The sequence below is a fragment of the Eptatretus burgeri genome, chromosome 11 (assembly GCF_056783735.1).
Source record: "Eptatretus burgeri isolate ZD-2024b chromosome 11, Ebu_testis_v1, whole genome shotgun sequence".
In the NCBI taxonomy this organism is placed as follows: domain Eukaryota; kingdom Metazoa; phylum Chordata; class Myxini; order Myxiniformes; family Myxinidae; genus Eptatretus; species Eptatretus burgeri.
Window position 1 is genome coordinate 74,622,202 of NC_140971.1, and position 15,000 is coordinate 74,637,201.

A 15,000-nucleotide genomic window follows, 5' to 3' on the forward strand; every position below is an offset into this window, starting at 1 on the left:
CAGCAGGCGACGGTGTGTACACAAGTATTTGAGTGAGATGGAGAATAATTGCGCATTTTGAGTCTCAGAAAGGGGTCAGTGTCTGGTCAGTCGTTACGTTTCCCCACGTTGAGCTCCGATTTGCAGCACAGTTCGGGAACAACGTCGTATCCCGATTAGGTACACCTGATCTGGACTGCAGTTTAAATCGGGTCGTGAGTGTGTAGAGTGTACACAACGACGTGCTGTGAGCCGGGTCACCGAATGCCAGTTGAAAGTAAACTTGTAAAAACCTAAGGAGCGAACACCCGTGTCATCGTCCTCGGGACGACCTCCGTCATATTGAATGTGAAATCATGATAAAGTGAAAACATATTGAATGTGAAAAGTGTTTACAATTACAACGTTCACTGGAACCAAACTCATCAATTAATTAATAACAAGAACAGCACTCGGTGGAGCCCGTCTCTGCCAAACTGAACAGTTTACGTTTTGTATCCCACTGATAGACCAGATCTGCATCCAGACCTGAAGGCTGAACCAAAATCTAATCAGCTTGTTAATATCACACACCCAACGTGTCCACCAAGTTTCGTGGATTTAGGTCAAAGGTTGACCTCAAAAATATTTGGCTGGTTGAATTCATTGACCTGAAATTTAAATCCTCTTAAAATTTGAAGTCAATCGGATGAAAATTGAGGATTTTTTTTAGAAATACCACCTTAGTTGTTGACCCTTGGCCTATGTTGACCTTTTGACCTCAAAAACAACAGGCTCTTACTTATGACATCTTACTTTCATGTTCCGGCAATCCGTCCACAACCTTTTGAGATATCATGCAATATTTCGTTTTTGGCCCCATCTCTAAGTGGTGAAGAATCACTTCAAAAATTCTGGTATCTGGATCCGTATCCGCATCTTCACCAAAACACACCCAACCTGTCCACAAAATTTCATCCGGATCCGTCCACAACTTTTTGAGATATCATGCTGTACATAGTTGTTGGCCCGATATCTCAATGATAAAGAATCACTTTAAAAATTCGAGTTCGATCGAGTTAAAATAAAAAATTCGAGATCTGTATCTTCACTAAAATATAATCAGTTCGTCGTGTCACACACCCAAACTCCACCAAATTTCGGCCCAATCTGCCCACAACATTTTGAGATATCTTGTTCACAGAGAGACAGACAAACGGACAGGGATGAAAATATAACCTCCATCCACCTTTGGTGGTAGAGGGAAGAAGGGAGTTCATAGAACAGGTCAGGTCAGTTATCAGAGCATGCGCGCCGGAACAGCCCATCTCTATGTCCACTTTCCGCCGGTACTCCAGGGGCCTCCATCTGGCCATCCCCCAGAGAGATGCCTGACCCATCCCCATCTCCTTGAGATGTTGATCAACCTGCTGCAACCACGAGGCACGTGATCCGCCCATTGGCCTCCTCCACTCACGAGGCTCCCTCGCTCAGAGAATCTGGTGAGCAGGATCAGCGTCAAGAAAATGAGCCACATGTCCACACAGCCATAGCTGACGCTCACGGATTATACAGCAAACAAATCTCATTTGACTCTCTCTCTCTTTCAGGAAACACTTGTGGGACACAAAGTCCAACCAGCGATAGCCAGGATTCTCTGAAGAGACCTGGTACCAAAGGAATTGTCTCCTTCTCAGATCCCTTGTCAGAGTCCAAGTCGCAAATCTGAAGAGCAAAACTGGAAGCATGAAGGACCTGAAGACTCGGACTTTCGTCTTCCTGCACTGGTACTGACAGCACCACACCCCATGATCCAGTGAATCCATGACTCCCCAGGCCCAACACAGACGTATGTTGACCTCCAGCTCACAGCCAGCAGAGACATGAATATCACTGATAAGGTAAGTGAATCTCTCCATGACCTCAACATCCTCACCACAAACAGGTACAGACAAGATAGAAGCATCGAAGATGTCATTGAAAGCCTGGATCTTATTTTTGACCAAGGAAACCCGTAATCCCAGTGGCTCTGTCTCTTCATTCAACACCATGAGGGCCCCCAAAAGGATATCCAGTCTCCGAAAATATGACTGCATCATCTGCGAAATCAAGGTCAGAGATCTTGACATTCCCAAGCGATGCACCACAGCTTGATCTCTCCGACATCCTCCCCAGAATCCAGTCCATACAAGTGCTGAAAATGTGGGGCCAGTACACACCCCTGAGTAACTCCAGTAACAACTGGAAACAAGTCAGAGATGGTACCACCACATCTCATAGTACTCTCAGTACCAGAGTATAGTTCAGACATCAGTTGTGGTCAGGACAGGTCAGGTACGGGAGCATGTGCCAGAGCAGAGCATCTCTATGCCCACTTTCCGCCAGTACTCCAGGGGCCTTCATCTGGCCATCCCCCAGGCAGATGCCTGGCCCACCCCCATCTCCTTGAGATGCTGATCAACCTGCTACAACCATGAAGCACATGGTCAGCCTATTGGCCTCCTCCACTCATGAGGCTCCCTCACTGAGAGAATCTGGTGAGCAGGATCAGCATCAGGAAAATGAGCCACATGTCCATACAGCCGCAGCTGACACTCATGGACTATGCAGGTAACAAATCTCATTTGAGTCTCTCTCAGCAACAGCTTGTTGGACACAAAGTCCGACCAGCAATAGCCAAGGATTCTCCGAAGAGAGCTGGTACCAAAGGAATTAAGTCTCCATCTCAGATCCTTGGTCAGAGTCCAAGTCTCGCATCCATAGAGCAGGACTGGAAGCACCAAGGACCTGAAGACTAAGACTTTCGTCCTCCTGCAAAGGTATCGACAGTGCCACACCCCATGATACAGTGAATCCATGACTCCCCAGGCCCGACCCAGACGTCTGTTGACCTCTGACTCACAGCCGGCAGAGACTTAGTGCATGTATAGTTTTACGCCTGAGCTCCCTGAACAGCTCAGCTCTGCCATTCAGCCTGGCCCTGCGACTGTGGGCAATGGTAACCAGTTTCCCTTGAGAGACAAAATTCTTCTTTGCCCTTCGGTGATTTCCAAGACATCTACCAGCAACATCAAGGATGGTGGTTTTGAAGGCACTCCACAACTCTTCATGATCCCCCAAAGCACCCAGACCCTCCAAATCTCCACTCAGCTTGTTCGCAAACTCCTCAGCTACCCTCTCATCCTTGAGCTTGCCAACATCCAGCCTAGGCTGGGATGGTACCATTCTCCAGGATTTAAGGTGCAGCTTTAGAGTTGCTACAACAAGCCTGTGGTCAGTATTGAGGAACTGAGCACTCCGGGAGACCCTGCAGTTCTGGATCATCCTCCAGCGGCCATCAACGAGCACATGGTCAATCTCCTTTGCCACACCGCCGGCATTGGAACACCAAGTCCAGCGATGAGCTTGTGGGCGCTGAAACCATAAACGAGCCACCCTAAGTCCATGACTTCTTGCAAAGTCAAGGAACTTGGTGCTATTCTGGTTCACAGTTCCAGACCCATGAAGACCAACACACACCTCATAACCATCCCGATCAGTTCCAGTCGATGCATTGAAATCCCCCAAGACTAGAAGTGTATCTCAGCTGGGGCACTGATCAACCACAGACTCGAGCGTGGCGTAGAATGTGTCCTTCACGGTGAGATCACTCGCCTCAGTCAGAGCATAAACAAAGACCAGGGAAATGACACCTAAGGAGTGACGAATCCTTAATCTCATAATATGCTCGTTGACCGGTGTTACCTCAATTATCATTGGAGTCAGCTTATTGGACACAGCTTCAGCAACTCCTTGGGCATGGTAACCATCAGAGCAACGAGACCAATAGTAGGTTTAAACACCCACGATGATCTCGCCGCAATCCGGTCTCTGAACCTCAGAGAGTGCTGCAATACCGATGCCCAAACGCTTGAGCTCAGATGATAATGGAGACAGGTGATCATCCTCTCTTTGGGATAGGACATTCCAGGCACCCACCTGAAGGGACCGCCTCAGGTTAACCCAAGGAGATCGCCGTCTGGTGGACGACACCTCAGCACCACCCTGACACACTCTCCCGCAATCTGACCTGGGAATGTTACCCCTTGGTTTCCCTCCTACCATCAAAGATTGGGGGTCCCGAAGGTTTTGCCCCAATCCCTTCATCCAGTGAGCTGCCCTGTGAAAGGAAGCTGCACAGGAGGTACTCCCATGGAGTGGGTTTTCAGATTTTTTTCTACTTCCAGAATGTTTTGCAGAATGAAGGGTTTTCAGTGGCCGGAGTGCAAATTCTGTCAACCTCCTAATAAGAAGTAACCCAACTGCAGGAGGACATCCGCAGACACAGTTGGGCACTAGATATGGATGGCCATTGGCTCACAAGGAGCTCCTCCACCCTTTGACCGTTTTTGTGCTTCATCCTGCTGGGTGTCCATATCCAAACACCCTCCTCACCAGAAAACCTGGTGGGGGAGACGGTCGAGTCACTGACAACCCGTCCATGGAACAGGTTTACGTGGTACCTGCAGCAAGTCACAGATCTGATCTGGCCTAACCTGACAATAATTGTGGTGGTACCCCACGAAGATCACGAATCCTCCAGAGGGCATCCCGATTCACTGAATCAAACACTTTACAGAGATCAACATCGGCTGCAAGCAGCCCCTGCCAAAACTTTCGTCTGCGTTCAGTGAGGACCTGAAGGTTCAGCAAGGATACGGTCAATCGTTGACCACTTTGGTGTAAAGCCTGACTGCTCTGGGCGCAGGTATATAGATGTCTGCTGCCATATTTTCTCAACAGTCTTGAGAAAAACAGACATGTGCAGCGGGGTCTGAGAGCAGCAAATCTGATTGGTCGAGATGATGTAAAATGCCGTAATATTTTGTCCACGTACTGTTAAACGAAAGGTTTTTGAAATTGCTAATTATATGATTTGTGTTCTCCAGTGTGCAAGTGTACAATTCAATTTAAATAAAATAAAGATTTTAAAGGTTGCAGAAAAAAAAAATTCGGAAGTTTTCCGCCCTTGATACAGCATTTTATGCACCACCTTATTGAACGCATTACATTCGTCATTCGCGCCTGTTGTTTGTGTCCTTTATGACATCCTTAGAAACACAAGTTTTGTGTTTGGAATGATGTTCAATTTTGTTTGACTGCCAGACAGGCAAACAAAGTTAAAATATAATCTCACTCCTCTCTACGCATGTGCAATCGGGACGAATTCAAAGCCAAATTACTGCGAAACTGCAGGTTCATGTTCCGATTAATGTTCAAAATAAAACATTCCATTGAAATTAAGTTGTTCCTCGATCATAAACTAACGTTTGTGGACATACAGACGGACAGACAGACAGACAGACAGACAGACAGACAAAGTGAACCAATTGCTTAGCCCCGCTTTTCGCTTCGCGTCGGTCAAGCCTCATGGTCGAGCTTTCTTATGGAAATGTAGTAGATGAAGGGAATATAAAGATGGGAGCTGTTTCGTTTTTCTTTACAGTACTGTACTTTCGGCAAAGGATGAATAATCATAATAATAATAACAATAATAAAAATATTCGTTAATATTCAGCATTCATTTCTTAAATTCTCGCCCTCAGGCATTCATTGCCACATCGCTTGAGCTGTAGGAATATTTCAGTAGATTGTGTGCGCCCTCTGGTGTCATTACAGAGCTTGTTTAATGTATGGGGGACAAATGCTTTTAATGATTTATTGATGTTGGAAAATCAAAACAGGGAAAACATAATAGGATATTGGAGTATAGGGGATTGGGGGAGAGAAGGGGAAGTTAATCAAAGGGGAAAATAATAAATTCCTCTGATCTTGTAGTATTGCATTGGTTTGCAAAAACTTCATCGGAGTGCAGTACATGGAAATTACAATGTTCTAAGCAAGATTGGGGAGGGGGTGGAGTCGGGGTTCTTGGGCGTAGTTGCTCACTTAGACTTTTAGGATTAAAGATGTTACAACATAAAATCAAGGGCCTAATGGAGAAATATTTCATTGCCCACCACTACCCCCAACACCCCGATCCAAGCACCCTCTCACGATCACCCAAAACCCATCCACTGATATCTGAAAATCAGTCGCAAGAGGTCAAATATTCCGAAACCATCTTCTTAATAAACAACACAATGTATCAAAATTATCATGGAGTCAACAAAATGGAATTTTACAAAAACACAAACATATCTTGTAGCTTATACACAGCATGTATTAACATGGCATTTCACAGCAAACAGACGTAAGGTATGCGAGTCGAATCTGCTGCAACCTTCAACAGGTGCAATCTCTGGTCATGTCTGTGAGCAAACTTGATGATGACATCTGCAGAGAGGTTATGATGAATGTTCATTTGCATCAAGCCCTCTGGTGCTAAACTGAGCAATAAACACACTTTCACTTAATATCACCGGTCAAGAACAGCCTGTTAAAGGGGATGTCCCAATGCACCCCGTGTGTCCCAATAGACGCCCGTTTCCCATAATTTCCTCCACACCATCGGTGGAAGCATTTGTTTTACTATAATGGAACAGAAATAATACCTTTTCAAACATGTCTATATAAATATTTTTAACCGTTTGTACGTTATTCTTTCACAGCTAAACGGTAGCACCTAGAAGCACCAAATTTTGGGTGTAGATACTTCAGAATCTGGACAAGATTTTAACCCTCATTGTACCAACACATTTTACTACCTAATCTTACCAATGTGGGTCTTTTTGGACCCAACTCAAAACCACTGAATTTCACTAAATCGGCCAAAGTTTCACATCAATGACTAAATATGGTGTTTAACTGACAAAGTCAACAAACATTAATATATATATATATATATATATATATATATATATATATATATATATATATATATATATATATTAAAATAAACCGACCAACTAGGGACTTTTATGACCCCAACTCAGAATCACTAAATTTCATTCAATCTGCTGAAATTTCACATCAATGAGGAAACATTTTGATTGGATGATGTTTGAGTGATAAAGTAAGCAAATGTAAGCATAAAAAATAAATTTTGAGGACTTGCTCGATACAAATACCGTGAAGTAATCATATATATATATATATATATATATATATATATATATATATATATATATATATATATATATATATATATATATATATATATATATATATATATATATATATATAAAAATTAACAAAAACAACTGGGGTCTTTTTGGACCCCAGAAACGATATGCTTGTAACTCTGTGCAGCAAGGTGGGATCTCAAAACATCATATATAGTATATTTATTACCAGCACATATATGTAAACAAATTAATAAAACACGAAATACATCGTTAAACTAATAGAGAAATAACATATCAAAATGTAGGCACGGGGTCCAAAAAGACCCCTGTTGGTAGGATGAGAGTTAAGCTAACACACGTTAGCCTTGACGTCCGTTATGAGGTCATCGAAGGCCGGTATAGAGTGCATATTGTCATGTGGGATCAGGCAGTGCTACTGCCAGCCCACAGACAAAAGATAACCACCATGAGGGCAATAACTCCATGGCTTTTCAATGCCCAACACGTCCTAAAACCACCGTCGGGAAAAGCTCACCCATCCGAGCAGGAGTGGGTATCTCTCCCCCCCCCCCACCTCCCCTGGGTAGCATCGGGTAGCCCACGCTATTCTGTCATATTAAGGAATTTGTTTGATAAAATGTTGTCGTTTTTGAAATATTTTGACCCAAAAATTTGATGTAATTGTGCAACAAGGCCTGAACGTCACACCATATGTATAATGCAGCTTGAAAATTGCAAGATTTTTCATTAAGAGTGATGTCACTCCGCGAGCAGTTCTGTGGTTGGTGTGGTCACTTTGGTAAAGCTTTTCTAAGGGTTTCACTTGTAACCCCGAATGGAGTTTGATAGCTTTTTTATACAGAGGTCAAGGTTCCTTAAAGAGCTAACACTTGTGCTTGCCTTACAAAATTCTAGAATATACAACACTCATTTAATCTTCATCTGTTATATCATCATTATAGTCATGATGAGTTGCAAAAGCAACACCTAGACATTGTGTTACAGACAATTCAAGCAACTGTGTCAAGAGGGGTATCCTTTTCAGCAACCTAACCCTGTAGCAGAAGTGAGATGCATAATGGGTGAGAAGCTTTCCACATTCCTTATGGTTTCAATCCCAGGCATCTGCTCCATCACAACAGTGTTTACCAAACTGCCAGAGTTGAATATAAACACACAGAGGCTGAAACGCAGTGCAGAGTTGTCTCTGCAGTCACTCTGGCTTTACCACTCTCTACTCAGCACCAGTTAAGGTACGGCATTAAAAGTGTGCATGCGTGCGTGTGTGCGTGTGTCCGTGCGTGTGTGTGTGTGTGTGTGTGTGTGTGTGTGTGTGTGTGTGTGTGTGTGTGTGTGTGTGTGTGTGTGTGTGTGTGTGTGTGTGTTTTGATTTACAATATTCTTGGACCTCCTAAACTGTAGATAAATGGAAGATATGAAGCCAGAACAGGCAGAATTGAGATGGACAAACAAGCATGGGTAGAGATATGAAAGAGTAACATCGGAGATGTGAGTGAGCTGTTGTGAGAAGGAATGGAGTACAAGGTGAAAATAAACCAATATGGGAGGGAGTAGAGGAAAGGAATAAAAGTGGTGAGGAGAGTGGTAAACATGGATTGAGGGAAGGACGGTCAGAGGTTGGTTAGTCGAAATAATTAGTTGAACTTTGTGGAGCTTCGGGGTATTGTTGAGATTGGAGGAGATTTCAGTCCAGACGAGAGATGGTGTAGTACTGAAAGGCCAATAATATGATGCTGAGAAGTGCCAGAAATGTCCAGACCATCATGGGCACAGGTATGTAAATGAGATCAAACATGCTGGAGTTGACTCGATGAAAGCTCACAGAGTTTATTCTGGAGACTAATAAAAGATGTCACTACACCAGAAGTTAGTATTTCATCACTCAACTGCTATTGTCATTGGTCCAGCTGTGGAAGAGAAGTTCCTACTGGATGGAAATCTCTCAAGCAGGTCCAACAGAAATCACATGATATGATAAAGAGGAAAGTGATAGAATGAGAATGTCATAATGGGTAATCTTTTTACCCAGCACATGCTCGTTAGGTTAATGGTGTATCAGTGCATGCACACATATCAGTACATACACTGATATGGTATTAACTTAATAACCAGATATTAGTTCAAGCACTGAAATTTAACTTCAGTTAAAGAGTAATGCGGGACTCGATGTGGGCAGTGAGCCTGGATATTGGGAGTTTCACGAGGAGAGGGATGCTGGAAGAACGCATGAAACCTGAAGGTATCTCGGACGGATCGATGGATGAAAATCAAAGGGAGTAAGACCTGATGAGAGATGTTAAAAACACAAACTACCGGCCAGTCTGTGACGTGAGAGCACCAGGCTTTGTGGTTCTGCTTCTTTGTGCGAGATGCTAACAGTGTTGAGAGCTTTGAATCTCACAGCATCCAGGAGAGATAGATGTGAAGCAAGTCCAGAGGGGAGAACAGTCGTCCATTGAGTTATGGACAAAGGCCTTGTAGGCTCTGAGAAGTTCAGACTTAGCAAGGAAGGACTTGGCACGATGGAGGATCCCGAGTCTGCTGCTAGCTTTGGAAGCCAACTTTGGAATCTGGAAAACCCAGAAGGGCTCGTAGCTGATGGTGCGGCCCAGACATTTGAGAGACCGAACTTCCTCCAGTGGTTGATTGTGGAAATAGTCAATCGGTGGGATCGTTTGAGGATTCTTCGACAATGACAAGATGAGAATGTGAGATTTGTTCGGATTGAAAGACATGATTGACTAGTATATGTACACAATCCTTTCCAGGTCAGCAGAAAAGGAAGTCGTTAATAAATAGAAAACAACACTTCACGACATTGTTTAAACTAAAACAGGGTAAAACTGTTAGTATATATATATATATATATATATATATATATATATATATATATATATATATATATATATATATAAATATATATATATATATATATATATATATATATATATATATATATTTGTATGTAGTTGTATTTTCTGTCTGTCTGTCCATCAATAGAATCGGCCCCACCAGTTGTAACCCCATCATATTGCATACCGTTGGAATCCTCTTGGCAAATTGAGATGCAAGAAAAAATTTTCAAACCGACAAGGTAAGGGGTAAGCCGGGTGTTGGCTTTGTGGTTAGGGTGGCTGGCTTGGAATCTTTGGGTCCTGAGCTCAAGCCCCTGTTTGACATTGAATTAACACAGGGTGGGGTTGACTCGGCCTGTCATCCTTCCGAGGTTAGTGAAATGAGTACCAGTATTCTGGTAACAGGGGCACTGCATCAGCAGCACAGCTGTGCCATCAGACAATGATGTTACCTGCAGCCCTGTGCCCTCAGCCAACCGCAGCCTTGTGCTGCATATGAAGGAGGAGGAGGGTAGGGGGTTTCAGGGTGGGGGGAAAACCTCAATTCTCTCAATGTAAATGTGTATCGTATAGCACCACACGGTGATCTGTATTTCCACGCTCACAATTCTGGCACCCAACAACCAGACTCAAAATATTGTCTATCCAGAGGCACTGCCGTCGTCATTATTATGTAGTATTGCCTTCGTGTATTGTATTATTACCTGTTTTGCCTGTTATTAGGGTATCCAGTCAAATGGACTGGATAACCTATTGTTTTTCTTCTGTTTATTATTATTTTTCTTCCGCCGTAAATTTGCAAAATTTCCAAATTTTTTCGCTTTAAATGCCATTTTCTCAGAAATGGTAAGACCAATCTACACAAAATTTTTACCAAATATGTATCTTTTTTGATAGCATACATAATTGATAATTGTGACGTCATAGGTCATGTGATACGGGCGCCATCTTGAAAAAACAGATAAACTTTGGACCTCTGTATCTCGGAAACCTTCTAGGTTAAAAAAAATTTCGCTTGATACATTTTAACAAGCTCCCTCTCCGGAATACGTGTGATTTTTCGTGACGTCATCAGTGAAGAGGTATCCCAGTAAAAATTCGTCAAGTAGAACTCCACATGGCAAAAATTTGAAATTTCTTGAGCATCATCTACATAAAAATTCATCGTAGAAAAAAAATATTTTGACGTCATCGGTGACGTAATTCGGCCGCCATCTTGTTTTTTAGTATTATTTTTAAAAAATCTTCTTCTCCAGAACGGCTGTGCAGATTGAGGCGAAACTTTACAGGCACATTCCCCCTGAGGTCCTCTTTCAAGTTTGTTAATTTGTTGTTGATACGTCACATGGTTTGGCGGCCATCTTGAAAAAACCTTAAAACCTTCAAACATCTTCTTCTCCAGAAGCGCTGGTCCAATGAAGGCAAGATTTCAGAACTATATTCGTGACATATATGCGATGCAAGTTTGTTAATTTCAAAGTGATAGGTCACATGGTTTGGCCGCCATGTTGGATTTAAGAAAAATATTAAATAATGTTTTCTCTGGAACCACTGAACCAAATGAATCGAAAATTTGTAATTATCATCTTCCATCGTGTATGCACGCATGGTAAAAATTATGACATCACACGTCACATGGTTTGGCGGCCATCTTGGATAGAAAAACGCACCTTTACCGATTAACACGAAACTTCACAAACGTGTTCCAATACCCAGTTGGAAGCAAAATGTAAATTTCTGATGTCATAGGTCACATGGTTCGTCAGCCATCTTGGATTGAAAAACAATATCTTCAAACGTCTTTTTCTCTGAAACGGCTGAACAGATCCAGGCGAAACTCGACCACTATGACCGCCTCTCCATGACGAATAAAAAGTTCTCACCCCCTTTTGAGGTACGACGCAACGTTTGGCAGCCATATTGGATTGAAGGAAAAATATTAATTAATGTTTACTCTGGAACTACTGCATCAATAAATGTGAAACTCAAGTTTATGGTGGAACGCTCATGCGGAATGAGGGTTTGAAATTTCAACGGGATCGGGCCCAGGGTTTGGCAGCCATGTTGGTTTTAAGAAAAATATTAAATAATGTTTTCTCTGGAACTGCTTAACCTAGCGAAGCGAAAATTTGTCGTTATCGTCTCCGATCCTGTTTGCACACGTGGTGAAAATTATGACGTCACAAGTCACATGGTTTGGCCGCCATCTTGGATTGAAGGATAAATATTAATTAATGTTTACTCTGGAACCGCTGCTTCTGTATATACGAAACTTCACATTTGTAATTTCGCCGACATGCGAAACAAAAGTTTAAAATTTCAACCTGATCGGTCACACGGTTTGGCAGCCAGAATTATTTAATTATTTGAATCTGTTCACCAGTAATAAGGAAATTGAACGCTTTGTGCTGCCCGGTTTGTAACTCGTCCGTTCCGCGCCGTCTCGAAGCAGGCCTGTGTTTGTATCACCATTAAATAATGTTTTCTCTGGCACCGCTTATCCGATAAATGCGAAACTTTGCGGCTATGATTTAAGTCTCAAGTTGTATCAGTTGTGTCAAAGGCGGACGGACTGGGTACCCGGTCATCACTGCCAGCAGTTATAAAGTGGCAGTTCTAGTTTTGTATTAAATATTGTATTAATCATTACATTATTATTATTATTATTATTATTATTATTATTATTATTATAGTATTGCCTGCTAAATAGAAGGGCACTCGGTGGAGCACAAACCTCCGCCACGAAATGCCTGATCCATGAGAACATATCTGGCCCAATACATTTTTGAAATATCATGCTATTATATACAGTACTACATCGTTTTTAGCCCTATCTCTCAATGGGGAAGAATCACTTTTTAAATTCTATTAGTCGGATCTGGATTTGTATCTTCACCAAAATCGAATCGATTCGTTCTTGTCACACACCCAACCTGTCCACCAAGTTTCACTCGAATCCGTCCACAACTGTTTTGAGATATCGTGCACACAAACAGACAGACAAACAGACAGACAGACAGACAGACAGAAAGGGGGTGAAAACATAACCTCCTTCACTTTCGGTGGTGGAGGTAATTATGTGATGAATTCATTGGAATCATACATAGTAACTGGCTCTCTTTTTCTAAACTCCAAATCCCTTCCACGCAAGGTGCGCTACCCTCTGCTAATAGAGCCATAAGAAACAAAAACAAGTGAAATTGCACAATAATACATGCAATATCTCCCAAAATTCGATACCATGTGATCGTGGCAGAGGCCATGCAGTGCTTGTTTCCCAAGTAGGGCCAACACCCTGTGAGAAGTCGAATAAATCATTTTGAATTAATAACCCTGTATATTTCCCAAGGATAGGTGGCGTGGCATCGGCCCGACAGGTAACGCACACTCACATCTAAGCTGTCTAACCTGGGTTCAAATTTCAGGCCAGCTATAAACTATCAACCAGGTGTTTCACAGGCAGGGTGATTCATCAAGGTGTGTACTGTCACTGCGATGGAGATTCAACTCTCTCTGCTGGGCGACATGAGTTTGGGGACATCTCGGATCCCATGGTGTCTTTCATGAAGAGTAGGCTAGCTGTTGTGACATATACCTATTAGTTTAGCGACAATTAAATATATATGTCATATTGCTTCTTCTTATTCTTCTTCTTTCAAATCAAGCACATGGCTGTGGTAGCATTATTGTTGTGGGCAGGGCTGTGCCGCTGATGCAGTGCCCCTTCAGGTTATAACAGAAATTTGGGATTTAGCCATGGTTTCCGCGATAGCGCGCCTACTCTTCACAAAGGACACAATGGGGGTCTTTAACGTCCACCAGTTAATGCTGGCAGACAGGATGCCAAGTTTAACGTCCATCCTAGGGATGGCACACACATTGATGAATCACTCTGCCTGCAAAACTCCAAGATGACAATTGATGTGATAATGCTCTTGAGATATAGATAGATGTTTCACGAGATGAATGATGTTAAGTTGTTGCTCAAACAAAATCATTCCCCGTTTAACCAAAAACTTTTCAGGAAGGTAATTCCCCATGGCTGTGATCCTCTATCTCCTGCTTCTGCTGCCATCATGGCAAGTTTGCAATTCCCTGGAACCCACTGCGCCAAGCTGCTTTCAAAACATAATGATTCCTGGGTCCCAAGGTCAGGCATTCCATAGCAACTTCACAACTCCACTCTCGTGTTTTTTAATTCACATGCTACACCATGCTGACTGTGCTGATTTGGGTGACATGAATGGTCTTCTAGAATCAGAAACAAACACAACAAGGGATGATAAAGCCTGGCAAACCTTGAGTGAGAGAGAATGAGAAGTAAGGAGATTGCAAGTGGATATGCAGTGTGAATTTAAATTTTGCTCTTCGACATAGACAAAGCAGTTGTACGTTAATCGGTTGGTGCAGGTGAGAAAGGTGAGAGGGGTTCCGCTGGAGAGCCAGGGGTTATCAGTGCTGCAGGGCCACAAGGGTTACAAGGTATGGTAATGGATGACTGATGTTCTTTTAATCACTTGAGTTCCACATTGCAATAACTGCAAAAGCAGTATAAATTCGTTTGCATCACATTTCTGGTTGTGTTCGTTTCTAGTCCGCCATGTTGTCGGTGTTACTCCCAATCACATATGTGTAAGTCTATGACGAATTTCTTAACTCTGACTTTTAGAGCACTTGATGATAAAATGACATCATGTCCACATTTTTGTTCACTGACCATTGTAATGCTTCTTTTTAATTACCAGATGATTAAGTCACCGACATGACCCCAAACTGCATAAAATCGCATTTCTGTTACCCCTTTGTCATGGTGTAAAGTTTCATGTATAAGGTGAAAGGCAAGGAGGGAAAGGAGATTAACAGTAACATGGAGGATCTGAACAGACAATGAGGACAGCACACCACAATAACTATTCAGGGTAGGAATGCACTCATGTTTGTAAGAGTAAACCATGATCCATGACCACAGTCAAGCTGATTCGGCCCTCACACCGGCTTCAACTCCATGCTGTGCCCTCCGACCAGCAAGCGGAAGGGCGCGGAACAAAATCAAGTGTTGGCCTGTACGCCCGGAGCCAGCCACACCCTGCCACAAATAAAAAATAGATACAATCTCAATC

The 15,000-nt window shown here is 42.8% G+C and overlaps 2 protein-coding genes across 5 annotated transcripts in view; one reads left to right on the forward strand and one right to left on the reverse strand.

The window, feature by feature from the left end:
* Positions 1–15,000, reverse strand: part of LOC147017396 (uncharacterized) — a 40,981-nt gene that overhangs the window by 13,746 nt on the left and 12,235 nt on the right. The window contains exon 2 of one of the 3 annotated variants that reach the window (XM_085847024.1): positions 14,873–14,966. The exons of 1 other annotated variant lie outside the window; for it this stretch is intronic. The gene's annotated coding sequence lies outside the window, so the exon portion shown is untranslated. Of the gene's footprint in view, positions 1,389–14,872; positions 14,967–15,000 lie in introns of those variants that run through there. One more of the 3 variants, XM_085847025.1, reaches the window with a different exon arrangement.
* The window catches only part of COLEC11 (collectin subfamily member 11), a 29,651-nt gene continuing 22,779 nt past the window's right edge, over positions 8,129–15,000 (forward strand). The window contains exons 1-3 of one of the 2 annotated variants that reach the window (XM_085847020.1): positions 8,129–8,257; positions 13,905–14,030; positions 14,291–14,362. In XM_085847020.1, the coding sequence (XP_085703146.1) occupies positions 13,919–14,030; positions 14,291–14,362 (184 nt within the window). In that variant the 5' untranslated portion in view covers positions 8,129–8,257; positions 13,905–13,918. The remainder of the gene's footprint in view (positions 8,258–13,904; positions 14,031–14,290; positions 14,363–15,000) is intronic. The other variant, XM_085847022.1, reaches the window with a different exon arrangement.